The sequence below is a fragment of the Leucopleurus acutus genome, assembly GCF_964270905.1.
Source record: "Leucopleurus acutus genome assembly, chromosome: 5".
Classification (NCBI taxonomy): domain Eukaryota; kingdom Metazoa; phylum Chordata; class Mammalia; order Artiodactyla; family Delphinidae; genus Leucopleurus; species Leucopleurus acutus.
The window spans coordinates 56,006,039-56,032,198 of NC_139147.1; the positions used below are offsets into that span (position 1 = coordinate 56,006,039).

The window sequence follows — 26,160 nt, forward strand, 5'->3', positions numbered from 1 at the left end:
TGTGAAAATGACTCTACTCCCCAAAGCAATCTACAGATTCAATGCAATCCCTATCAAACTACCACTGGCATTTTTCACAGAACTAGAACAAAAAACTTCACAATTTGAATGGAAACACAAAAGACCCCAAATAGCCAAAGCAATCTTGAGAACGAAAAACGGAGCTGGAGGAATCAGGCTCCCTGACTTCAGACTATACTACAAAGCTACAGTAATCAAGACAGTATGGTACTGGCATAAAAACAGAAATATAGATTAATGGAACAGGATAGAAAGCCCAGAGATAAACCCACGCACATATGGTCACCTTATCTTTGATAAAGGAGGCAAGAATATACAGTGGAGAAAAGACAGCCTCTTCAATAAGTGGTGCTGGAAAAACTGGACAGGTACATGTAAAAATGAAATTAGAACACTCCCTAACACCATACACAAAAATAAACTCAAAATGGATTAAAGACCTAAATGTAAGGCCAGACACTATGAAACTCTTAGAGGAAAACATAGGCAGAACACTCTATGACATAAATCACAGCAAGATCCTTTTTGACCCACCTCCTTGAGAAATGGAAATAAAAACAAAAATAAACAAATGGGACCTAATGAAACTTCAAAGCTTTTGCACAGCAAAGGAAACCATAAACAAGACCAAAAGACAACTCTCAGAATGGGAGAAAATATTTGCAAATGAAGCAACTGACGAAGGATTAATCTCCAAAATTTACAAGCAGCTCATGCAGCTCAATATCAAAAAAACAAACAACACAATCCAAAAATGGGCAGAAGACCTAAATAGACATCTCTGCAAAGAAGATATACAGACTGCCAACAATTGCATGAAAGAATGCTCAACATCATTAATCATTAGAGAAATGCAAATCAAAACCACAATGAGGTATCACCTCACTCTGGTCTGAATGGCCATCATTAAAAAATCTAGAAACAATAAATGCTGGAGAGGATGAGGAGAAAAGGGAACACTCTTGCACTGTTGGTGGGAATGTAAATTGATACAGCCACTATGGAGAACAGTATGGAGGTTCCTTAAAAAACTACAAATAGAATTACCATACGACCCAGCAATCCCACTACTGGGCGTATACCCTGAGAAAAGCATAATTCAAAAAGAGTCATGTACCAATATGTTCATTGCAGCTCTATTTACAATAGCCAGGACATGGAAGCAACCTAATTGTCCCTCAACAGATGAATGGATAAAGAAGATGTGGCACAATGGAATATTACTCAGCCATCAAAAGAAACGAAGTTGAGTTATTTGTAGTTATTGAGTTATTTGTAGTATTTTTCAAATGTAAAATAGATAGCTAGTGGGAAGCAGCCACATAGCACAGGGAGGTCAGCTCGGTGCTTTGTAACCACCCAGAGGGGTGGGATAGGGAGGGTGGGAGGGAGGGAGACACAAGAGGGAGGAGACATGGGGATATATGTATATATATATATCTGATTCACTTTGTTATACAGTAGAATCTAACACACTATTGTAAAGCAATTATACTCCAATAAAGATGTTTAAAAAATAAAAATAAAGTAAAACCCTAACTGATTTTTGAAGAGAAGCTCAATTAGAATAAAAATTCAATTTTATTATTGTAATAAAATCTGACACCCCCCCCCAGTAAAAAAGGATTAAGGGGAGTAGGAGGAGGAAGAAGTTAGGAAAACAGATCAAACTGTTATAACCCTGAGCCACAGCAGATGAGGTGATCTTGGAGATTATACGACAATATAGCTGAAATAATCAGCAGTGGTCAGATTCAATATAAATCTGAAAAGTAATCAATACTCTTATCATTTCACTTGAAATTGCACAACTGTTGGTACAAGAGCCAGAGTGACATGTGCCTGAAACTTGGAAGAGAGGGAAATGAAATGCCCTAATATGAAAAAAAATCCTTTCCAAAGGCAGACTGACAGACATTAACAATACACAAAAGTAAGAACGTGCTGACCGGAATAGAGATGTTCTCCATATAATGTGAAAAAAACACACTCAGAAGAGCCCAGGGAGGCACAGGATGAGGGTGCTGGGCCAGTGCCCTTTTAATGTTACAGTTGCAATTGGTAACATCAACCCTGTCATCCCATGCAGGGAGATGGTCACAGTGGGCTGTCTTAGCTGGAAGCCCTTTAAATATTCAGGCACATAGCTTACCAGCACCATCAGACTGTAACTGGCCAACCCATGCAGACTGGTATAAAGGGAAAGAATACACGATGAAAGTCAGAATGTAACTTCCAAGTGGACTGAGGCTGTATTTATATTTTAAGTGACTAAACTGCCGTTATGATATAATATGACAGTCTTGGGAGTTTGGATAATGTGAAGTCATTCCTGTGAGACGGACTTTGTTTGTGGAGCTGAACATATATTTTGGAGCCTATTACATCTGAAAATAAGATCCTGGGCTGCAGTAGATTCACCAAAATAATAAAAAGCACCTAATTGCAGCAGGTGGTGGGTAGCCAATTGCTCTTCCTTAAGTGATAACCTCTTGCAGCCCTGCATACCCTCCTTCTTTAAATTTGACAGGTGCAGGGTCAGAATTAAAGCACATGCACACACACATACACAACACAAGCACCACAGTTAGACGATAACTGGGGAGGAGCCCAGGGGTTAAGAACAATCTTTTTTTAATTTCTGAGTTTAAGAAGTCCAGGCAGACAAGCATTCAGAAGCAATTATTTCCTATTTGAACTGCTGCAACCGCAGCCAAACAGAAAAATTAATGGGCGTTACTGGATAATGTACAGTATTTATCCAAATTAATCAGATACGATGAATTTGAAAACAGACCTCCTGTCAGGATCATAGGACACAAATAAATCACACCACACACATTCACACAAGTAACATAAGAACCTGAGAAATATGACATAAAAAGACAGCAAAAAATTTAGTATAAATGTCATACCTAATTTGTGAAAAAGCACTTGCTAAAAGCTGCATGCAAAGCTTAGAGAGGTGACAAAGCAATGGCTACATGAAAAACACACAAAGACTTTGAAGATTCTGCAAAGCAGGTCGTGACTAGTAATATTCACAGGTACAGTTATATCACATTTGGCTTCAAGGAGGTAAAGAGGTTGAGTTACTGACAACACCAGTTGTAGTCTTCTGGCCTCTGATGAAAGTTTGACCCTTTTCCTTTTGGAAACATGTTGGTGCTTTCTTCACATCCTGGATTTAACTGTCAATAAATTCTCATTCACAAATCACTCCTAGAGCTTTTCAACATCCCTTCAGATACCTTCTTAAACCAATTATAATGATGGATGAAATGATATGATGGTTGGGAGTAATGAGGGTGGCAAGGGAGGGGGAGGATACAGATGAAACAAGACCAGCCATGAGTTGATAATTGTTGGAGCTGGGAAATGGGCACATTCGGGTTGACTGTGCTATGTCTGAAATGTTCCATAATGAAACTTTTAAAAATAAAACCTCCATTATTGTTATATCATGTGCCTTGTGACAATATTGTTTTGCTGAAGAGCACAAAAATTAGGCTAAAGTCAGAAGACATTATGCTCCTCATTGGCTCATTTATAATTGAAACTTAATCCACCATCCTAAATAGCATTTTGAGGTAATTTACCTTAAGACATGTATAATGACACAGGCCTTTTTCTGAATACTCTCACTTATATTATTATGTCGGAAAATAACAACAATCATGGCAACTATAGTTCTTCTTATTTCAATTGAAATTTAGTTATAAGCTTCTTGGCAACTGAGGTATAAAGAGAAATACAGTGAGTAATAAAATTCATATTCTGATAAAAAATATGAAATTGATTTTTTCCTGATATTAAATTTAAACATTCAGATGAACCTTTTATTATAACACAAAGGGCTCTCTATAACATAATGGACAGTGTCTTTAACATGGCTTCACAGATGAAGTGTTGCTCATATTCCTTGAGTCGATTCTTCCTATACGCTAAGGGCTTTTACACCTGGTTCACTGAGGGAAGGCAACTCTGCTAGGGTCTAGGGTACAGTAGTCCAGATATGTAGGTCTTTGAAACTGACTACCAAGTTAGAATCAGGGATACACAACCTACAGAAGTAAATGGAAAGTATGTCCATATTTCTTGAAAAGACTTCCCTTACCAGGACCTATGGCAGTGGCCTAATTTAAGTCAGATTACAATTATACTTTCTGGTGAGAATCCACACTGTGAATTACAGAAAGGTTCAGAGGCTTTTTGGATTTGGGCATGCAGGTTTTGAGATGAACTTTCAGTTTTATATATACACACGCATACACATTAACATAATATTAAAGCTTTCTCACCCTGATAACTAAAATGAAAAGCATTATGAACTAGTGGTCAGGAGGTATAAGTCCCAGTTGTATTTTTACTAGTTCCTGTAGCTTTAGGCAAGCAAAAAACTTTCTGAGTCTTGTTTCTTCACCTAAAAACTAGGTTATTCAATTAAACGTTTCAGTTACTTGAGGCACTAATGTGAAATGCTTCTCGGATTCCTCTCATCTTTATGGATGTGAATAAATTTCAAGGCGTCATTTAGTCAGTAAAGTTTATCTCACCTGGATTATATCCAAATTGCTGTTGCTGGTTTCAACTTCAATCAGAGCCTTACATTCCTGCACAGGGTTTTGTCTCTGCTTCCTCTTCATTTCCCAGGAAGAGGCCTATAGCAAGGTATTAACAAAAAATATACAAGGATTAGTAGCAATCAGTGGTACACATTAAACCACCTTCACTCTTTCCTTCTTCAGCCTCTAGTAACTGCTGACTTCTGTAGGATAAACAGAGGAAACTCATTTTTTGATCTTTGCCTTCAAGAAGTATGACTTAGATATTCACATGTGAAGTCTAAATAATAGAAAACAACAACGACATAATATTATAATGCAAGTTAAGTATGAAAAGTGTGGTGTAGATTATAGTGCCCAATGGTGAATCAAAGGGCTTGTAGTATTTTGCAAAGAATCCGCATGAATTACTGTCTATATACTGAATATATAATGTCTCGTATGGATATATACATTGTTCTTAAAATTTATGCCGATGTCGCTGGGGGAAATAAGATATATATTCATTTCAAAATGTCTATGATGGCTTTCTTTTATTATTTTTTAAATAAATTTATTTATTTTATTTATTTATTTTTGACCGCGTTGGGTCTTCGTTGCTGTGAGCAGGCTTTCTCTAGTTGCGGTGAGCAGGGGCTACTCTTCATTGCAGTGTGCAGGCTTCTCATCGCAGTGGCTTCTCTTGTTGCAGAGCACAGGCTCTAGGCGCATGGGCTTCAGTAGTTGTGGCACACAGGCTCAGTAGTTGTGGCTCGCAGGCTCTAGAGCCCAGGCTCAGTAGTTGTGGTGCATGGGCTTAGTTGCTCCACAGCATGTGGGATCTTCCTGGACCAGGGCTTGAACCCGTGTTCCCTGCATTGGCAGGCAGATTCTTAACCACTGTGCCACCAGGGAAGTCCCTATTATATTGTTCTTAATCAGTAGATACTGAATATGCCTAGTATCATGTGAGATGTCTGCAGTCATTTAAAAAAATTTTTTTGACAGTTTCAACATACATTTTATAAAATATTGGCTATATTCCCAGTATTGTACAATATATCCTTGTAGCTTATTTTATACATTAGTGGTTTGTACCTCTTAATTCCCTACACCTATATTGCCCCCCTTTCCCTTTCCCCACTGATAACCACTAGCTTGTTCTCTATATCTGTGAGTCTGCTTCTTTTTTGTTATACTCACTAGTTTGTTGTATTGTTTGATTCCACATATAAGTGATATCATACAGTATTTGCCTTTCTCTGTCTGCCTTATTTCTCATAGTATAATGCCCTCAAAGTCCATTCATGTTGCTGCAAATGGCAACATTTCATTCTTTTTTATGGTGGAGTAGTATTCCATTGTATATATATGAACCACCTCCTCTTTAGCCATTCATCTGTTGATGGACACTTAGGTTGCTTCCATATCTTGGCAATTGTCAATAATGCTGCTATGAACATTGGGGTGGCTTGTATCTTTTCAAAGTAGTGTTTTGGTTTTTTCAAATATATATCCAGGAGTGGAACTGCTGGGTCATGGGGTAGTTCTATTTTTAGTTTTTTGAGAAACCTCCATACTGTTTTCCACAGTGAATGCACCAATTTACATTCCCACCAACAGTGTACAAGCATTCCCTTTTCTCACCAATATTTGTTATTTGTGGGTTTTTTGATGACAGCCATTCTGACAGGTGTAAGGTGATATCTCATTATGGTTTTGATTTGCATTTCCCTAATGTTAAGTGATATTGAGCATCTTTTCATGTACCTGTTGGCTTTCTGTATGTCTACTGTGGAGAAATGTATACAGTAGTTAGATCTTCTGCCATTTTTTGACCGGGTTGTTTGTTTTTTTTGATATTGAGCTGTATAAGCTGCTTTTATATTTTGGAGATTAATCCCTTGTTGGTTAAATCATTTGCAAATATTTTCTCCCATTCTGTAGGCTGTCCCTTCATTTTGTTTACTGTTTCCTTTGCTGTGCAAAAGCTTTTAAGTTTAATTAGGTTACGTTTATTTATTTTTGCTTTTGTTTCCATTACTATAGGGGACAGATCAAAAAAAATATTGCTGTGATTTATGTCAAAGAGTGTTCTACCTATGTTTTCCTCTAGGATTTTTATAGTATCCGGTCTTACATTTAGGTCTTTAATCATTTTGAGTTTATTTTATTATCAATTACAAGGAAAAAACTGCAAAAAACAGAAACACGTGGAGGCTAAACAATATGCTACTAAATGGCTAGTGGATCACTGGAGAAATCAAAGAGGAAATCAAAAAATACCTAGAGATAAATGAAAACAAAAACACAATGATCCAAAACCTATGGGACACAGAAAAAGCAGCTCTAGGAGGGAAGTTTATAGCAATACAAGCTTACCTCAGGAAAGGTAAATCTCAAATAACCTGACTTTCCACCTACGGGAACTAGAGAAAGAAGAACAAACCAACCCAAGTTTAATAGAAGAAAAGAAATCATAAAGATCAGAGCAGAAATAAATGAAACAGAGACTAAAAGAAAAAAAATAGAAAAGATAAATGAAACTAAAAGCTGGTTCTTTGAAAAGATAAACAAAATTGATAAACCTTTAGCCAGACTCATCAAGAAAAAAAGGGAGAGGGCCCAAATCAAAAAAAATCTGAAATGAAAAAGGAGAAATTAAATGGACACCACAGAAATACAAAGGATTATGAGACTACTATGAACAACTATATACCATTAAAATGAACAACCTAGAAAAAATGGACAAATTCTTAGAAAGGTACAATCTCCCAAGACTGAACCAGGAAGAAATAGAAAATATGAACAGACCAATTACCAGTACTGAAATTGAATCAGTAATTTAAAAAACTCCCAGCAAACAAAAGTCCAGGAACAGATGGCTTCACAGGTGAATTCTATCGAACATTTAAAGAAGAGTTAACACCTATCTTGAGAAACTATTACAAAAAATTACAGAGGAAGGAACACTTCCAAACTCATTCTATGAGGTCAGCATCACTCTGACACCAAAACCAAAGATCTCACAAAACAAAATTACAGTTCCATATCGCTGATGAACATAGATGCAAAAATCCTCAACAAAATACTAGCAAACTGAATCCAACAATAAATTAAAGGGATCATACACCATGATCAACTGGGATTTATCCCAGAGATGCAAGAATTTTCAATATCTGCAAATCGATCAACGTGATACACCCCACATTAACAAATTGAAAACTAAAAACCATATGATCATCTCAATAGATGCAGGAAAAGCTTTGGATAAAATTCAACATCCATTTATGATAAAAAACTCTCCAGAAAGTGGACATAGAGGGAACATACGTCAACATAATAAAGGCCAAATATGACAGACCCACAGGTAACATCCTACTCAATGGTGAAAACCTGAAAGCATTTCCTCTTAGATCAGAAACAAGACAAGGGTGCCCACTCTCACCGTTTTTATTCAACATAGTTTTGGAAGTCTTAGCCACAGCAATCAGAGAAGAAAAAGAAATAAAAGGAATCCAAATTGGAAAGGAAGAAGTAAAACTCACTGTTTACAGATGGCATGATACTATATAGAGAAAATCCTAAAGACACCACCAGAAAATGACTAGAGCTCATCAATGAATTTGGTAAAGTTGCAGGATACAAAATTAATATACAGTAATCTGCTGCATTTCTATATACTAACAATGAAATATCAAAAAGAGAAATTAAGGAAACAATCCAACTTACCGTCACATCAAAAAGAATAAAATACCTAGGAATAAACATACCTAAGCAGGCAAAAGGTCTGTACTCTGGAAACTATTAGACACTGATGAAAGAAACTGAAGATGACACAAACAAATGGAAAGATATATCGTGTTCTTGGATTGGAAGAATCAATGCTGTTAAAATGACCATACTACCCAAGGCAATCTACAGATTCAGTGCAATCCCTATCAAATTACCAATGGCATTTTCACAGAACTGGAACAAAAAATGTTTTAATTTGTATGGAAACACAAAAGACCCCAAATAGCCAAAACAATCTTGAGAAAGAACAAAGAGGCTAGAGGAATCATGCTCCCTGACTCCAGACTGTACTACAAAGCTACAGTAATCAAAACAGTATGGTACTGGCACAAGAACAGACACATAGATCAATGCAACAGGATAGAAAGCCCAGAAATAAACCCATGCATTTATGGTCAATTACTGACAAAGGAGGCAAGAATATACAATAGAGAAAAGACAGTCTCTTCAATGAGTGGTGCTGGGAAAACTGGACAGCTACATGTAAAGGAATGAAATTAGCACATTCTCTAACAACATATACAAAGATAAACTCAAATGGATTAAAGACCTAAATGCAGTCACTTTTTGATATTGAAAAGTGTTTCTTCATACTTGAAAAGGTGAGAAACCACTGGAATGAAAAACTTATGATACAGGGAAAGGTCTCCTTTGATTGGAATGGCTAGAGGTAGACTCAACTTCTTGAGGGCAAAACCTGTCTTATTTATCTCTGAGTCCACAGCACCCAGCCCAGAGTAAATGCTTAATAAACGTTTGTTGAGTGAAATGAATTAATCAAGGAAACTAAGGGAAAATTCAAAGGAATTAAAAGTTGCAGATGTAGGAAAGAAATACATTATTTTTATTGGGAGCCCCATCTTCAGGAAATGGTGGGGGGGGATTAGTATTAAAAAAGTGGAATCTTCTGAGAAATTCAAGTATGTGATAAAACAATTCTCTAGGAAGAACAATTAATTAATTACCTGTATTAAGAGAGCTGAATTGTGGTATATATAAGGTAAAACACTGGCTAATTCCGGAGCCATTTTTATCAAGCTTTTGGGACACATAATAAGATTTAGTTGGAGTGTTTAGCCTGTCTTCCTAATTTCATCTACTTAGGCTAGTATCAAAATTAATCACACTTCCTGTACTTCCTCTGTATGGAAGTGGTAATGCCTATTGTTGTGTTAACTGGATAGGAGATTAGAATGTACTGCAAATAATCCTCAAGTAATCAAAAGCCTTTTGAATTGCAGTTTAAACCTGACTAAATTCATTTTTCAAGTTCTTATCAAAAATTTCACAGTCTTCTGATCTATCCACTTCACTTCCAGATTTTCTTAGTATAGACTATCTTCTGAGGTAAACTTATCTTCCCAAGAGTTGACGTACAACATGTCTTCATTTCTTTACCTTCCACTTGCTAATCAATCCATTCTAACCTGGTTTCTATTCTCTCTAGTCCAACAACAATAAAATTCTTCCTGTGGTCATCCCTATTACCACTAAGTCATTAAGTCAATGGACTTTTTAGGCCTTTGCCTGTTTGAGTTAGCCTCTCAACAGAATTCAGCTTCTCTGACCATCTACACCCAATATCTCAACAAACAGGTCAGTGCTCCCTCCTCAAGGCAAACACACAAGGAACAAAGTATCCACTCCTCTTCACTCCACAGGATCACCCTCACCCACACCGTTATTTCCCCACAGGGCCATTGCAATAGCCTTTTAACTGCTCTGCCCACATTCACTCTGCTCTCTACTAATCCATCTTTCATACTCAACCAAAGCAATCTTTTCTAAAGGAAGATAAGATCACACCACTTCCCTGCTTAAAACCCTTCAGTAGTTTCCCATTGCTTTCAGGATAAATACAAAACCACTTATCAAAGCCTATAGGCCTGCATGGTTCTGATCACACCACAGCCCCCTTTTCCCTCTCTGCCCCACCATAGCTTAGTTGTCTTCTTAAGTTACTTTGTATTACATGTTCCCTCGTTAGCAAATGATGTTTGCATTGATTGGAAATGCTCTTCCTCCCCTCTTACCCACTTAGCTGGAATTCTATCCTAAAAGTTATATGTCATTGCTTTTTCAGGGAAGACTTCTCTGTCCTCCCAGAGTCAAATCTCCTATTACAAGGACTCATGCTACTATTTCATAAAAATTACCACAGTAGCAGTTCACATTTGTCTGTATAATCATTGGATTGTCTGTCTCCATCACTAGACTATAAGTTCAGTGGGGGCTTGGGACCATATGTGATTTTGCTCATAGGTGAATCCCCTGTAGCTGGCTGGCATACTGAATGGCACATAATAGATGATTTTTTATATATATACATATATATATTCACATATACCTATATGAATCTCCATATTTAAAGCCTAAAATGTGTTATTCTAACACCTGGGCTCACTTCAACTTTGCGATCACTTGTACGTTGTTTTTGGAGCATGCAATCCACCCACAAAATAGGCCTACAAATCCCAAATCTTGAAATTCCACAGCTAATGAATGGAAATCAGGGGTTAAAGGAGATATAACTATAAAGTAATAGCAACTACTTTTTATACTATAAGCATGAAGTTTTTTAGACATAGCAGAAGTTGAGTATCTGCTGAACAGATGAATTTTTACATTCAAATATGATACATAATTTGAAGTAAAATTCTGAAGATTGTAGACAGATTCAGCTTAGCTTCTTCTATAGTCTCAAGAAAAGACTTAAGGCCAAAGTTTCAAAATTATAGGGAACTGGATTTCAAATATTTTAAGAGAATGAGCTACCCAAAAACGAAATGAGAAAGGCTGCCTTAGGAGGTAATGAGTCTCCATCACTAAAGATTTTCAAGAATCCATACCATTTTCCAAAGATATTACAAAGATATCTCACAAATGTGTGAGATATTTCTGTAATGTAACTATTATTCAGAATAATTCCTTCTGAAAGAACCATGCCTGAAATCTTGTCTCCCACCATGCTTAACACAGTATCTTACACAGGGCTCAGTGGATATTTGCTAATCAAATTAGTTTCTTGCTTTCAGAACCTATGGTAACTCATTTGAATATTTTCCATGTGCCCCATATTCACCCTTTAAGGGTGAATTTAATTTTTGGAAACAGTCAAAAGATATTAGAAGTCAAATTTGATTAAGAAGGCAGATAAACTAGGCAATAAATTTTGGCTTATAAAAGATTTTTAAAAAGGTAGTGAGATAATATCTGTAGTCATTTAACACTGAATCTGGCACAGGGTAAATGCCCACTCAGTTGTAAGTGTTGTTACTGTTATATACTGAATCTGAGGGCAGATTCTCAAAGAGGAATTAAATAAGTGTAACCTTGTAAGAATAAAAGTGTAATGATTCCTTTTAAAAGAAACAAACTCACTTAGATACGTGGAAATTCTAGGGTGGTACATTCATTAAAATCAAGCTCAGCACTTAGTTCTATTATCAACATCACATCTCATTTTTCCAGAACTTTGACTACAGGGATAACTACTTATGTAAAATTTGGCTAAGCATTTTTGCTATAGAGCATTGAATGCAAAATCCTCAAGATTACAGGTTTATCCTATACAAATATTTCTCTCTTAAATACAGATTAAAATCTTTATCCCACAGAGGTGTTCTTTAGGAGCCCCTTCGGTGCTGATATTAGCAACCTGACTTTTGCTCCAAAAGAGAGAATATAGAAAAAAAAAAAAGAAATTGGGACCTTGTCCAGGAAAATCAGATTACAATGTGTATGCTATAATTAGAGTGCTTTAAAAATGTGAAAATGAAGCAAAACCCTTCAGAATGCTATTCCTGGAAAAGTGAATTACTATACATTTTATGAATAAGAGAAGAAAAAAAAAAAACACCTGGGATCTCTCAGCTAGTTTGACATTTTCCAGCAGGGTGGCTGGATGTCTCCACTGTTGAGGTTTCACTTTCTTCTGCATAGGCTTCTTCGTAATTTTAGTCTCTGAAACATACTCTACACCGGAATCCGCCTCTCCTGTGTTACTTTTCCAGTCTCTATGGTTGACCGAAAGCTCAAAGGATGAAAGAGACTCATGCATCAAGTCATCACCGGAAGGCCTGATTCTCTGAATTTTCGTATTTCCCTTAAATAACAAAGAACATGCTTTTAATTTTTGGCAGCTGGCTTATTTATAATTAATTACCATTTCCCTTATAATCTTATGACATTAGATGATATTTATTTCTAATAAAAATTTTAAAAATCAGAAGCTTAGAATTTTGGCAAATGTATGTTGCAAATACGTTGGCAAATGTATACAGCTGTAATGGCTCATTCAGAATTTGATATAGCAGAGCTCAGCTGAGTCAAGAAACTTTCTGATTTTGAGGATGCAAATTGAGAATACACTGTGCTTCCTGACTTCCTCCCCAACAAAGACTTTCTTGCTTTTGGATCCCTGGTGCATATAGGTCAGTAATCTATTCATCTGAAGTTTGGCTGGGGTTTATCAATCCCACCATTTGCCTGTTAAGAAATGTGAAGAAACAAAATTATAAAGAGTTTTCCATAATTTTTTGTGTGTGATTGGTATAACTCTAAAGGTTTGAAAATTTTTAAATTTTAGATAATAACAGACATTTGAGGAATATAATATGACATTTAGCAGAAACAAGAAACAATGTAGAAATTACGTACACAACATATTTCTAGGCAAATATATATCCAAGGACAAACACACACTCTCTCTGATTTTAAATGTATAATTTTATATAATACACAAATATATATTTTTCTATGAAATATATCTTGAAATATATTGGAAAGGATATACTGAAAAGATACAATTATAAATACATCAAAATATTTAAAATGGTCAATGTCTCCAGGCAGTAAAACAATGGGTGATTTAAATTTCTTATTTATATTTTATTTTCTGAGTTTTTCCTAATAAACATGTATTACTCTAATAAGAAAAAAATGATGACAGTGAAAAAATATGTAACAGTGCTTCACTTTCTGAACCTATTAAACCATGATGACATTTAGCCCTTGATAAGTCTTATCCTTCATATGGGAAATGTTACAAATGGCTCAATTCCACTTTAATTGCTCACCTTAGGTGCTGAAGTTTGGCAGGTGGTAGTGAACTCAGGGATCCTAATTGTTGGTATAAACTGAGGCTATTATGGAAAAAAATCATTAGACAAATGTAAGTAAAAATAACTTTCAACTGACATATTAAAATAATTCAATATTCTTCATTTCTTAAAGAAGCGCCAAGATCACATACTCTCACCAATCATTACTAAGGAGTCCCTTTCAGTTTAGACATAGAGCAATGATGTCTGACTGGTAGCGACTGGACAGTACAAGACAATCCAACGAAGTATTATTGATCAAATGTCTTAAAAGCAATACAAGGGGCCACTGTATTAAACACTGTCTCCACAGCCCTCATCTCCCCTCTCTGGAGACCCTTTGTAGGTCCCAGCATCTGGAATAAATCTTGACCTTCAGCAACAGCTCTGTATAGTTCAGAGCTCTGGGCCTGAGCTTCAAGGGACTTTTGAGGATAGACTGGCCTTAACTGTGTCCCTAATAACTGAGATGCTGCCTTACCCTCAGCAACCAACTCCTGCCTTGTACTCAGAGGCATAAGTAGAGAGAGAAAGCATTTGTTTTTCCTGAAAAAGAAGCACCTTCTAAGCTAATATTTTGATGTGATAATTGTTACACTAAAATGATGAGATGTTAATGAAATATTCAAAGAGAACATAAAGAGTAACGTGGGCCTGCACCCCAGACCCAGGGTCACTCCCCTTGGAATGAGACCCTGGTTAGGGGATCCGCTTGCACCTCCTTTTTGGTGCACCCACTTTCTTTCGCTGTGCCACAGATGCCATCGTGGTATCTAGCACAGTGTCCACGCTCTCTAGCACAGAAAATTTACCTTGCTCTTGTTAATACCCTAACATCCAAACTGGAGTCCTGACTCCAGTTTGGGTTGGATGTTAAGGGTTGGAGCTGCTGAAAATTTTTCCAGTGTGAATGGTCTGCATAGATGTTGAAATAGGGCCTTTTCCTCTGTCCTGAGATCCAAATGGCCCTTGGTGGCATCTTATAAGTTGTAGGTACCTTTAAGGCAACCCTTCCAAACCTGAATTATTTCACCTGTGTACCTGTACCCACCCCCCAATCTGTACTTCCTCGTGCAGTCCCTCTTTTGACTAGTAACATCACCAAACACCCAGACATTCAAGCTAGGCTGTGCTGGGCTAATAATCACTCTCAGTCCACAGGTTTACACTAGTCTCAAGTCACCTCCCTGTTTAAATGACTTTATCGTCTTTTGCTTGAACTATTTTCTATAACCTCATTTTCTTGCTTCCAGTTCAGAGACTTCTCTAGACCTGTGCCACAACCCCTTTCTACACGATATTATTCACTTCATTAAAATAAGGAAGACAAGAGAGAAGAAGAGGGGGAAGGAGAAGGGGAGGTGGAATTCTCAAACTTGGATGCATTTGCTTAGAATCACCTGGTAAAACTTTAAAAAAAACTATTGATGCCAAGTCCTTACACCCTGACATTCTAATTCAATTATGTGGGGATGGGGCCTGGCATCGGTAGTTATTAAAGCTCTCTGAGTGATTCTAATACACAGTCAGGACTGAGACCACTAGCTTAGAAGACAGAGTCTCATTTCGGTAGCACCTGCCACATGGTGTGGCACACAGACCACATTCAATTCAAGTTTATTAAATAAAGCCAAACAGCACCTAGCATGACATACAAGCGGCTTTCAAACGGTTGCAACTAACTTTCTAAATTCTTCTTCTGAACCTCCTTCCCTCCATCTGACACCCCTTGTTGCCCTCATACACTAAATGCTCAGTCACATTTACTATTCCTCAGGTTCACTTTCATGTCCCCGTGCCCTTGTATCACCCATTTCCTTTGCCTGGAATGACCTTTCTGATATTCTCCAGTTGTCGAATTTGACTCATTCTTCAAGTCTCAGTTCAAGTATTACCCACTCCGAATTCCTCCTCCTATTCCTCAAAGGAAAATTAATTGCTTTAACTTCTATACTCCCCTGACATTTTTCTGGATGTTTATATAGATATCTCTCATTATAAATACAGATTCACATGGAAAAACATATATTTTTAAAAGTGTATTTTTAAGTCTCCTTATTACTCCATTCTCTATTTGTCCAGTTCATATTCTACTAACAAGTAACCACTGCTACTTATTTCTTGTTTATTTTTCCAGAGATTTGCTTATATGTCATCTATAATACAAGCATATATACATACGGTTTCCCTGATTTTCTGAGGTGGGGAAAAATGGTAGTATATTATACACACAGTCTGCATCTTTCTTTTTTACTTAAGGATATATCCTACAGATCTTTCTCTATTAGTACTTAAAAAGCTTCTTCATTCCCTTTTTACAGCTGCATTGTATTCCTTCCCCACCTCCAGTTAGTTTTGAGATATAATTGTCATACATCATTAAGTTTAAGGTAATGGCTTGGCTTACATATATTGTGAAATGATTACCACAATAAGTTTAGTTATCATCCATCATCTCATATAGATACAATAAAAAAAGAAAAAAGTTTTTCCTTGTAATGAGAACTCCTAGGATCTACTCTCTTAATAACTTTCGTATATATCATAGAGTGTTTGCTATAGTTAACTATGCCCAAAGGTTTCCTTGAGCTCCCCCCTTCTGACCCCTCCCTACACCTCTTCCTACCCCCATCCCACCCATGGGCAACCACTGATCTGCTTTCTCTCAGCATAGATCATCTGCATTTTCTAGAATTTTATCTTAAGTGGAATCATAAATCTTTTTCATCTGGTTTCTTTCACTAGGAAGAATTATTTTGAAATTAATCCATATTGCTTTGTGGATCAATGTTCATTCCTTTTTATTGCTGAGTTGTATTCCACTGAACGGACATACCACAATTTGTCCTTTCACCTATTGATAGTCACTTGGGTGACTTCCAGTGTTTGGCTATTACAAACAAAACTACTATGAATCAAGACAGTATGGTACTGGCACAAAAACAGAAATATAGATCAATGGAACAGGATAGAAAGCCCAGAGATAAACCCACACACATATGGTCACCTTATCTTTGGTAAAGGCAAGAATATACAGTGGAGAAAAGACAGCCTCTTCAATAAGTGGCACTGGGAAAACTGGACAGCTACATGTAAAAGAATGAAATTAGAACACTCCCTAACACCATACACAAAAATAAACTCAAAATGGATTAAAGACCTAAATGTAAGGCCAGACACCATCAAACTCTTAGAGGAAAACATAGGCTGTACACTCTATGACATAAATCACAGCAAGACCCTTTTTGATCCACCTCCTCGAGAAATGGAAATAAAAACAAAAATAAACAAATGGGACCTAATGAAACTTCAAAGCTTTTGCACAGCAAAGGAAACCATAAAGAAGACCAAACGACAACCCTCAGAATGGGAGAAAATATTTGCAAATGAAGCAACTGACAAAGGATTAATCTCTAAAATTTACAAGCAACTCATGCAGCTCAACATCAAAAAAACAAACAGCCCAATCCAAAACTGGGCAGAAGACCTAAATAGACATTTCTCCAAAGAAGATACACAGATCGCCAACAAACACATGAACGAATGCTCAACATCATTAATCATTAGAGAAATGCAAATCAAAACTACAGTGAGGTATCACCTCACACCGGTCAGAATGCCCATCATCAAAAAATCTAGAAACAATAAATGCTGGAGAGGGTGTGGAGAAAAGGGAACCCTCTTGCACAGTTGGTGGGAATGTAAATTGATACAGCCACTATAGAGAACAGTATGGAGGTTCCTTAAAAACTACAAATAGAACTACCATACGACCCAGCAATCCCACTACTGGGCGTATACCCTGAGAAAACCATAATTCAAAAAGAGTCATGTACCAAAATGTTCATTGCAGCTCTATTTACAATAGCCAGGACATGGAAGCAACCTAAATGTCCATCGACAGATGAATGGATAAAGTAGATGTGGCACATATATACAATGGAATATTACTCAGCCATAAAAAGAAATGAAACTGAGTTATTTGTAGTGAGGTGGATGGACCTAGAGTCTGTCATACAGAGTGAAGTAAGTCAGAAAGAGAGAAGCAAATACCATATGCTAATACATATATATATATGGAATCTAAAAAAATAAAAAATGGTTCTGATGAACCTAGGGGCAGGACAGGAATAAAGATGCAGACATAGAGAATGGACTTGAGGACACAGGGAGAGCGAAGTGTAAGCTGGGAACAAAGTGAGAGAGTAGCATTGACATATATACATTGCCAAATGTCAAATAGATAGCTGGTGGGAAGCAGCCACATAGCATAGGATGATCAGCTCGGTGCTTTGTGACCACCTAGAGGGGTGGGATAGGGAGGGTGGGAGGGAGACGCAAGATGGAGGGGATATGGGGACATATGTATATGTATAACTGATTCACTCTGTTATAAAGCAGAAACTGACACACCATTGTAAAGCAATTATACTCTAATAAGATGTTAAAAAATTTAAAAAAATTTAAAAAACTACTATGAGCATACAAGTATAAGTCTTTGTGTAGACGTATGCTTACATTCATGTGTTTATTTGCTGTCTGTATATCTCCCTTAGTGAAATGTCTGTTCAAATGTTCTTCCCACTCTTTTAGAACAGAAGGAATTTACTACAGTGATTGGTAACAGAAGAGATGGAAGAGGCTAAGAAGACTACCAGCAGATGGAAGGTACCCTAGATGTTAGCAAAAGCAGGAAGCTCTTAGAGCCCTCAGGTTGGAGGGACAATAGGAAGAACTGACAGTACCAGTTCTATAGGGCAGAAGCCCAAGTACAGTGTGGCTCAGCTGAGTCCTCTGTTTAGAGTCTCAAAACTGCCTATTTTTTAAATGTGTTGTGTGTCTTATTATTGAGTTTTTAAAGTTCTTTATACATTCTAGATATCAGTCCAGATCAGATAGAGTTTTGTAAATATTTTCTCCCAGTCTGTGGCTTGATTTTTTGATTTCTTGTGTCCTTTGAAGAGCAAAGTTTTTAAATTTTGATGGAGTCAAATTTGTTAAATTTTCTTTTATAGCTCATGCTTTTGGTATCATATTTAAGAAATCTTTGCCAAACCCTAGGCCACTAAAATTTTTTCCCACGCATTCTTCTAGAAGGTTTATAGTTTCAGGTTTTACATTTGGCCTATGCTGCATTTCCCATAATTTTTATTTGGTTTGAGGTAAGAGTCAAGGTTCATTATTTTGAGGTATATATGACTATCCAAGTGTTTTGGTATCATTTGTTGAAAAGATTATTTCTTTCTCCCAATGAAATGTATTGGTCCCGTTGTTGAAAAACAATTGACCACAAATGTATGAGTCTATTTCTGTACTCTTTATTATGTCCCATGGCTCTATTTGTCTCTTTTAACACCAATACCAAATTGTCTTGATTACCACAGGTTTATAATGCCTTGAAATTAGATGGTGTCAACCCCACCAACTTTGTTCTTTTTCAAAGTTATTTTAAATCCTCTGCACTCCATATGAATTTTATACATTTTACAATTTCTACAAAAAAAAAAAACCACAAACAACTAGCTTGGATTTTGATTAACATTGGGTTAAATCTATAGACCTATTAGAGAGAACTGACATGTTAACAATATTGGGTCTTCAAACTCATGAACGTAGGTTACCTCTCTATTTATTTGCTTTATTTAATTTTTTCATCAGTGTTTTGTAGTTTTCAGTGCAGGTCTTACTCATCTTTTGTCAAATTTTTCCTGAAGTATTTCATGTATTTTAATGCTATTGGAAATGGTATTATATTTTAAAATTTCAATTACAATTGTCTGATGCTAGTAAGTCAAAATAGTTGATTTTTATATACTGATTTTGAACGCTGCAACTTTGCTAAGCTCATTTTACCAATTCCAGTAACTTTTTAACAGATTCCATTCAATTTCCTGCATAGACTATCACATCTGAAAAGAACCAGTTTTACCTCTTCCTTTGCAGTCAGAATGCCTTTTCTTTTCTGTCTTTCTTGTACTTCTAGAACCTCCTGTAAATGCTGAATTGGAGTGATGACAGCAAACCTCCTTGTCTAATTCCTGATCTTAGGGGAGAGATTTTAGTCTTTCACTAGTAAGTACAATTTTTGCTGTAAGGTTTTTGTAGATGTCCTTTATCACATTGAGAGAGTTTTCTTCTGTTCCTGATTTGCTAAGAGTTTTTTTTTTTATCAGCAACGGATGTAGTTGCTCCTTTTTTGTCATTTATATCTTACTGGATTTTGTTTCCTTTTTGTTTATGATATTTATATGTTATATATTTATATGGTGCCATATTCATATTTTACTGGATTTTTTTCTTTTTTTTGTAGATATTTAGCTATGCTACTAGTTTGTTTCTTAAATACATCATTATAAGAGTTAGGTTTTCCAGGACTAGCTCTTTCCCAGAATTTTCTATAGGAAGGGTAGGTAGAGGATAAGAGTTTAGGCAAGTTTTTTTTTTCCACAAGCAAAACCTCTTTTCTTCTAATCTTTATCCAAAAAACACTGCTTCTGCAAATATGGCTTTTTGGAGTACTTTCATGTGCATTCCACATCTTCTACTTCTGTGAACCAAAGCAGGTCCAGTAAGGTTCCTGTTGCCTCCCAGCTATTGTAGATAAAGGCTATAGCTGTTCCATCTCCAGATGAACCCTTCTTCACTAAGTGTATTTGTGTTAATTCTTTAGAGGTGCTATTGCTGGGCTCGTCTTTCCATTCCTCTTCCTTTCCTCCTGTGGAGCTCCTGCATTATCTTGACTGCTTTTGGCAGCACTGCAGTATTTTGGTATATGTTTCCTAGCTTGACTGAAATTGGAGTTGCATTTTTGTTTTCTGTTTTCCTGTTGCTCTTAGAAGACTCCCAGGAAAAAACAGGAAGATGCTACATCTATATAGCCATATTTATAGCAGAAGCCTCCTATATCTCTTTCTACCTATATTTATCATGGTATGTATCACACTGTCTTATAGTTATGGTAATACGGGTACCTCTCTCAACAGACTGTAAACTCTCAAAGTCATTTTTTATCTGTAGTACCTATCACAATGTTTAGCACTTTATAGGTACTCAATAAAATGTTGGTGATTAACAGATGCTCCCAGGGCCTACTGCTCATCTCTTCCACTGTTGAAACACTGCCACAGGTCTATTCTGCACTCATAATGTGACTAAACTTCTCTACTACCTGTCAGATGTTATCACATCTTTGAGATGCTTTATATATATATGTGTGTATATATATATATATATATATATATATATATATATATATATATATATATTTTTTTTTTTTTTGCGGTACGCGGGCCTCTCACTGCTGTGGCCTCTCCCGTTGCGGAGCACAGGCTCCGGACGTGCAGGATCAGCGGCCATGGCTCACGGGCCTAGCCGCTCCGCGGCATGTGGGATCTTCCAGGACCCAGGCACGAACCCGCGTCCCCTGCAGCGGCAGGCGGACTCCCAACCACTGCGCCACCAGGGAAGCCCGAGATGCTTTATATTAAATGTCAGTGTCTTAATTAAATGTCAGTGTTCCTAATATAGCAAAATGGATTGAGCCTAGCCTAGTTACAATGTATGATACACTTAAATCATTTGGGTTTGTATAATTTTGGTGCTAGCTTAAAGATAATTACTTTTGGCTATAAAATTTTACTGTAATGAGTTTTGACCTGAACTACTAATCTCATCACTAGAGTTGTGAGTAATAAAAAGAAAATTTTTAATTCCATTAGCTTTCCTCTTTTTATATTCATTTCAGAGTTGTGTTTCTACAAAAGAACTTCAGACATCATAGAAAAACACAGCAAAAATGTCTCAACTAGGGACTTCCCTGGTGGTCCAGTGGCTAAGACTCCACACTCCCAATGCAGGGGGCCCAGGTTCATTCCCTGGTCAGGGAACTAGATCCCACATGCCGCAACTAAGACCTGGTGTAGCCAAATAAATAAATAAATACAATATTCAAAAAGAAAATGTCTCAACTACATTTTGAATAGAAAAATATCAATAATGTTGGCACAGCTTTGTATTTCTTTGCAAAACAGAAATCCATGTAACATAGCTAATCCATTTCAAATTCTGTCTCAGTTACTTAATGAGTAGTTGTTTACCAGTGGTATCATCTTTATCATCACCATCACCTTCTCAGATTTCAAAGAATCATCATCACCCTAGAAACCTTTCTAATATCAGTATTTATTTTTATATGACACTCATAAACTCTCCCGGCAAGACTGTTACATTTTTTAACATGTTTGGAAAGTCCTGAAAATCACAGATTCAATAGCAAAAGCTGCATAATACGAAGTATCTCTGGCAGCAGAAAAACTGAAGGATGCTTAACTCAGGAATAAAGAAGAGAAAGTCTGTGGTGCATAAGAATCGTGTGGGGAGCTGTGCAGAAATGCAGATTCTAAGGCTTCTGTCCCACAGATTCTTGTTCAGTCAGTCTGCTGTAGATCTCAGGAATCTGCATTTTTACAAACATGTGACATACTTACACAGATGGCCCAATCATCATAGACTCACAGCCCTGGAAGGCAGGAGATTCGCCCTTTTAATTTTATATCCATGCTTTGTGGGACTGTAGAGAAAATATTTTTATGTTTCTGCACCGTGAAGGCTTTCTGATCACATTTTACCAAAACTTGAGACCTAGCCTAGAAGAACAAATCTTGGAATTTAATTTATGACTAATTATTAGTGAGAGAGCATCTGAAGAAATCTACCTCCCTGGAGGTATGTGTTTACATTTTAAGGAAGGAATGAGATCTGGGGCCATGGAGACATAGCCGAAGAAGCTAGTCTTATCTTGCCCCCAAGAGATTTATTTATATTCCAAAGGGTAAGAGTAAGAACCCAGAATCCTTCTCAAAGAGCAAAGAAGTGTGCTTGTCTGTCAGGGGGTAGTGTAGGGTTAGGGAGATGGCTGTCCCTCTCCTATATAAATATCCAGATTCATTTCTTTCAGAGTTCCATGCTAGTGGTACAAACTCCAGTATATGTAGGATAACATACGATCTGCCTCATCTCATCCGTTGCCCCAGGGGTACAAATTAGGGCAAAAGGGAATCAGCACGATTATTTGCTATAATTAAATAATGATCTGCTCTGCTCCAGAAACCTCATGTTTGCATTCAGAATAAAATTAATATATAGAGATATTTTAAACTTAGCCTGTAAATGAAGATGGGCAACTAATACGCATAGGCTCTAAAATTGGATGTGTCTTCATAAATATCTAGTCTAATCCTCTTTTACTAAGCTGGAGGGGGAGGGGTATACTAGGATCAAGGACTAGTGACATCAGACAGACCTGAGGTCACTCAGCTTATAAACAGCAGAGCCAGGACCTGAAGTTAGGTATCCTGACAGCAGGCCAGTGTACGTCCGCCATATTCTGCTTCCACAGCCTCCTTCTTCAAGGAGCCCCTAAGCATCCCTCCCTCTGCACAGCTTTCCAAAATGATCACTGCCCTCCAACTCTGCCTAATATAGTCAGAGCTCCTCAAAAAATTAAAAAATCTGATTACCATTAGTTATTAATTACCCAATTTCTCCCACACTGAAGAGCTATCAATCCAAACTGAAAGCAGAAGAGCAGAGTAGTTCAAACAGCTTTGAACTAAGAATTAATCTCATTTTTTATTTTTTTTTGGCCATGCTGTGTGGCATGTGGGATCTTAGTTCTCCGACCAGGAATCGAACCTGTGCCCCATGCCGTGGAAGCACAGAGTCTCAACCACTGGACCTCCAGGGAAGGCCTTTAATCTCATATTTTTGATCTAGCTCTGTTCCTACCTTGTTTCTGTGACCTCAGCCAGAGAGGCAACATAGTCTAGTAATAGAATGAGGGGTCTGGAGCTTGACTGTGTCAGTTGAAATCACAGTTCTGCAGATTCCTAACCCCACACTTGGCAAGTTACTTCTCTGTGCCTCGGTTTCCTCGTGGATAAAACAGGACTCATAACAATCACAGGATGGTCATAAGGATTAAATGAGTCAGTATATTTAAAGCACGTCATACTTCCCTGATGACGCAGTGGTTGAGAATCCACCTGCCAATGCAGGGAACACGGGTTCGAGTCCTGGTCCGGGAAGATCCCACATGCCGCGGAGCAACTAAGCCCATGCACCACAACTACTGAGCCTGTGCTCTAGGGCCTGTGAGCCACAGCTACTGAGCTCGTGTGCCACAACTACTGAAGCCCGCACACCTAGAGCCCATGCTCCACAACAAGAGAAGCCACCGCAATGAGAAGCCCGCGCACCGCAACGAAGAGTAGCCCCTGCTCGCTGCAACCAGAGAAAGCCCGCGTGCAGCAACAAAGACCCAACACAGCCAAAAATAAATAAATAACTTTAAACAAATAAATAAAGCACCTCTAAGGGTGGCACATTGTAAGTGCTCTTATCATTTAATCCTTCCATTCACCCTTCTCATTTAAGTTTCCACATGTATGTAATATGTACAGTTAGAGTAATCATTCAGGGTAGTTTTAGAATTCACCAAAATATACATAATTATGGAAATCTTAGGGAAGAAACTGGAGAGGAGAAGGGAATTGGACATACGAAAACTATGCAATTATCTTTTACTACAAAAACCCTGTGGTGATCAAATGGTATAGTATATGCAGAACCCCGTGGCAGATAAATCATGAAGCAAATGAAGTGTGAGCTTCAGGACCCCTCCCTTACACAGGGCCCTGTGTCTCACTTCGTGTTTATAATTTTGCACCTTCTTTTTTGAAGGGGATCCCCCAAAATGTATAAACCTCAGACTCCAAAAAACTAGATCTGCCCTTGTTCAGAAGTATTTTAAATAATACTTAGTTATTTTCAAATGCCAGGTATTACTACTAGTGGTCTTGGCTAGAAGACCTTCTTGAGGATTCTCAGAGTAGAGGAAGGATGATTCTAGACCACTGCAAAGCGAAAGTCATGGACAAACATCAGTTATTTCTCTTGGATTGGATTAGAACCCCCCAGTGTGTCAAGAGACCCCATGCCCTTTGCTAGAAGGCTGGGCCCAGCCAAGCAAGACTGACTGGAGGAGTGGGAGGTTAAAGCATATACTGGTAAAGGACAAGGTGGAAAATGTAACTCAAGTGAGATTAAGTTTAAATTCTGCTTAAGCCTACAGGAGTTAGGACAGAAGAAGGATACAGATTCAGATCAAGAATATGATCAGGAAAAAAAAAAAAGAATATGATCAGGAGACAAAGACTTAACAAGGTTAAATTGAGGGGCACAAGCTATGGGGTTTGAGTTCAAAATCAGAAAAATCATGAGGTACATTTCCTTAAACTGAATTCAAAATGTAAAGTTGGGTCCTGAGTAAGAAGTGAGATTAGGTCTAACAGATGAGAAACAGTATTCAAGCTCAGAGGTACAGGCTCAGACACACAGGGTTCCTTCAGAGGGAACCAGAGAGTAGCCTGCTCTGGAAGGAAGCCAAATACCTGAACCTCACTCTGAGAAGAGTCAGGAAACAGGCCCTGAGGTGCATCTGGGATACGAGGCAGCCTCTGACTGTTCCTGATCAGTATGTGCACTCATCAAAAACTGGTTGTGGATAGAGTTCAGGTGCTTATGGGCACTGATCAAATAGGTGTATTTGCAGTGAAACCCAAATTAGTATTCGCTGCAGTGAAAATCATTCAGGCAACACACCAACCTCTCCTTCTCTCTGCGTCTCTGCAGATGTGACTAAGAATGGCTGATTGACATGCAGAGAGGGACGGAGTGTGGCAAGACTGCCAGCCACTGTCAAAGCTACTTCTGTCCTTCTCAGAGGAAGGATGAGCTCCCTCTGGAGTTCCTACTGTCCCTCAGCAACAACGTTTGGTCACTTATGCGAAACCCAGGAGCAGACAACAATGGATGGCATTCCTTGGTCCCAACCTCCAGGACAAAACAGGGTGACTTATGAAGCCAGGAGCTGGGACTGTCATAGACTCCCCACACCACACTGTTCCCTGAAGCCAGGCTGTTCTGATGCTCCTATCACAGGTACTGTCCTGGTCTGTTTAGTAAACTACAGTGCTGTTCTGTCAGGTAGCGTGACATCAGCTCCTCAAGAAATGATGAATAAGAAAATAATTTGATGGACCATTTTCTCATACCATATACAAAAATAAACTCAAAATGGGTTAAAGACTCAAATGTAAGACCTGAAACCATAAAACTCCTAGAAGGGGCTTCCCTGGCGGCACAGTGGTTGAGAGTCCGCCTGCCGATGCAGGGGACACGGGTTTGTGCCCCGGTCCGGGAAGATCCCACATGCTGCGGAGCGGCTAGACCCATGAGCCATGGCCACTGAGCCTGTGCATCCGGAGCCTGTGTCCCGCAACGGGAGAGGCCACAACAGTGAGAGGCCCACATACCACGAAAAAAAAAACTCCTAGAAGAAAACATATGCAGTAAACTTTTTGACATCAGGCTTAGCAATATTTTTTTGGATCTGTCTCCTCAGACAGGGCAACAAAAGGAAAAATAAACAACTGGGACTACATCAAACTAAAAAGCTTTTGCACAGCACAGGAAACCATCAACAAAAGGAAAGGCAACCTACTGAATGGGAGAAGATATTTGCAAATCTGACAAGGGGTTGATATCCAAAATATATAAAGAACTTACATAACCTCAGTATCAAAGAAACCCCAAACAACCCAATTAAAAATGGGCAGGGAACCTAAATAGACATTTTC

General features: G+C 37.8%; 1 protein-coding gene across 1 annotated transcript in view; it reads right to left on the reverse strand.

Annotated features, from left to right (window-relative positions):
* The window catches only part of MORC1 (MORC family CW-type zinc finger 1), a gene marked incomplete at its 3' end in the record, with an annotated part of 179,341 nt that overhangs the window by 41,297 nt on the left and 111,884 nt on the right, over positions 1-26,160 (reverse strand). The window contains exons 18-20 of the mRNA XM_082839835.1: positions 13,439-13,504; positions 12,220-12,465; positions 4,578-4,682 (exon numbers count right to left, since the gene is read on the reverse strand). Of these exons, the coding sequence (XP_082695961.1) occupies positions 4,578-4,682; positions 12,220-12,465; positions 13,439-13,504 (417 nt within the window). The remainder of the gene's footprint in view (positions 1-4,577; positions 4,683-12,219; positions 12,466-13,438; positions 13,505-26,160) is intronic.